At 40.2% G+C, this 1,680-nt stretch overlaps 1 protein-coding gene across 1 annotated transcript in view; it reads right to left on the minus strand.

Annotated features, from left to right (window-relative positions):
- Positions 1-885: 885 nt before the first annotated feature.
- LOC109593805 (uncharacterized) overlaps positions 886-1,680 on the minus strand; it is a 5,250-nt gene continuing 4,455 nt past the window's right edge. Inside the window, exon 3 of the mRNA XM_020008901.1 lies at positions 886-1,680. Within this exon, the coding sequence (XP_019864460.1) occupies positions 1,133-1,680 (548 nt within the window). The 3' untranslated portion in view covers positions 886-1,132.

Raw genomic sequence — 1,680 nt, forward strand, 5'->3', positions numbered from 1 at the left:
CACGACATTGATTATCAAACCTAGTATAGCTGCTGGGAGCTCTGCTATAAAAAATTCAAGCAAAGACACCCTAGCTGTTGAAGCTATGAAAGCATTCTGTGGATTGCCAAATATTGTAGCAGCACTCCCAATGTTGGCTGATGTTGCTATACCAAGACACAATGGTAGCAGCTCCCAACGGTCACGTTTTTGCTTGATGAATTCCGTAAGAATGAGAGGTGTAACAACAAGACAGGCAGCGTCATTTGTAATAAACGCAGAGAGGATGGCAGACATCAAGCAAACTTTCCAGAGTATTGATAGAAATGGCTTGTTCTCACCAAATATTCTGAGCATAACTACTCTCAGAATACCTTCACGATCATAGTAATAAGACAGCATCATCATCCCAACCAGGAGAAACACTGTCTGCAAATTATCTTGATGCCCTTGAATTGCATACACATCATTTTGAGAAACAATTTGAAACAATACCATAAAGGCAGCTCCAACTAATGCAGCAGCAGGCCTTCCAAGAGGAAACCATTTCATATCAAGAACAACAAATGGCCACACTATGACAAAGAGTATAGACCCAGTGATTTGCACATAGAGATTGGTATCATAGGAGCAAGTAGCATTACTAGATGAAGACTCATTGCTGAAGTATTCCATCCTAGCTGATAAGGAGATAGACACGGAGAAAAGAGAAAATATTTCGGGACTTTTTAGAAGATTAGTTCAATCATAGATTAGGTAATCTATGGTTCAATTATTGGGCTCGCCAAGTCTCGCTGCCTACCCAATTGGCCAAATCTGTATGGCGAGGTCGCGAGATCTGACTAAGCGCTTAAGCTCGCCCCACTCATAATTATAATTACTAGAACAATGTAAAAAATTTAAAAGGGCTCAGCTCACGAGCGACTCTATTGTTGTGCTGTATGACCTTCCTTGCTGCTAGAGAAGATTTTGGATGACAGTTTAGTTTTATGCTGCTTCTAGCTGCCATTTTATTTCACTGTAACCACACCCGCTTGCAATGAAGATTAGGCTATTTTCATCAGTACTAATTAGTTCGTTATCTACCATCACAGCGAATTAAATACAGCATGTAGCACTCATTATATTGCTATGACTACTTTCACTAACATTATTAATGTTCAATTGGCTGCATTAGTGTCCAACCATGACCCCAGTTGCATCCATCTTGATACAATTCATCCACTGGTGTAAGAAGATACAGTGGATGTCCATTAGCATCAAAGTACAATGCAGGTGCTTGACGACGTTTAAAGTAACTGACAGATCCATCAGCCCATGTCATGTTAGCATCCCACATTAAATCAGGTAGCAGTGTCCATGATGATAATCCATCCTTACTGTATCCGTAAGCACCACGTGTTGAATGATTGGGACTTAACTGACAGTGAGTAAGCATATGATATCCTCTCTTTGATCTCCATATGAATGGGTCTTCATTTGCCATTATTTGTCCTACAGGATACACTAATGATGGTGGCCAATCTTCAGGAGCATACCATCCAAACACTGGCTCTTTAGACTGTATTGTATATGGACCAGACCAGTGAGGAGCTGTGGCTATAGCAATCTTTTCTTTTGTAGTACTATTAGAATTTGATCTATCACACTCTATCGATCTAAAAGCCATTACTGCTTTGCCATCAGGAGCAAAAGTAACAG

The sequence above is a fragment of the Amphimedon queenslandica genome, unplaced genomic scaffold (assembly GCF_000090795.2).
Source record: "Amphimedon queenslandica unplaced genomic scaffold, v1.1 AMPQUscaffold_13504, whole genome shotgun sequence".
NCBI classification, from domain to species: Eukaryota; Metazoa; Porifera; class Demospongiae; order Haplosclerida; family Niphatidae; genus Amphimedon; species Amphimedon queenslandica.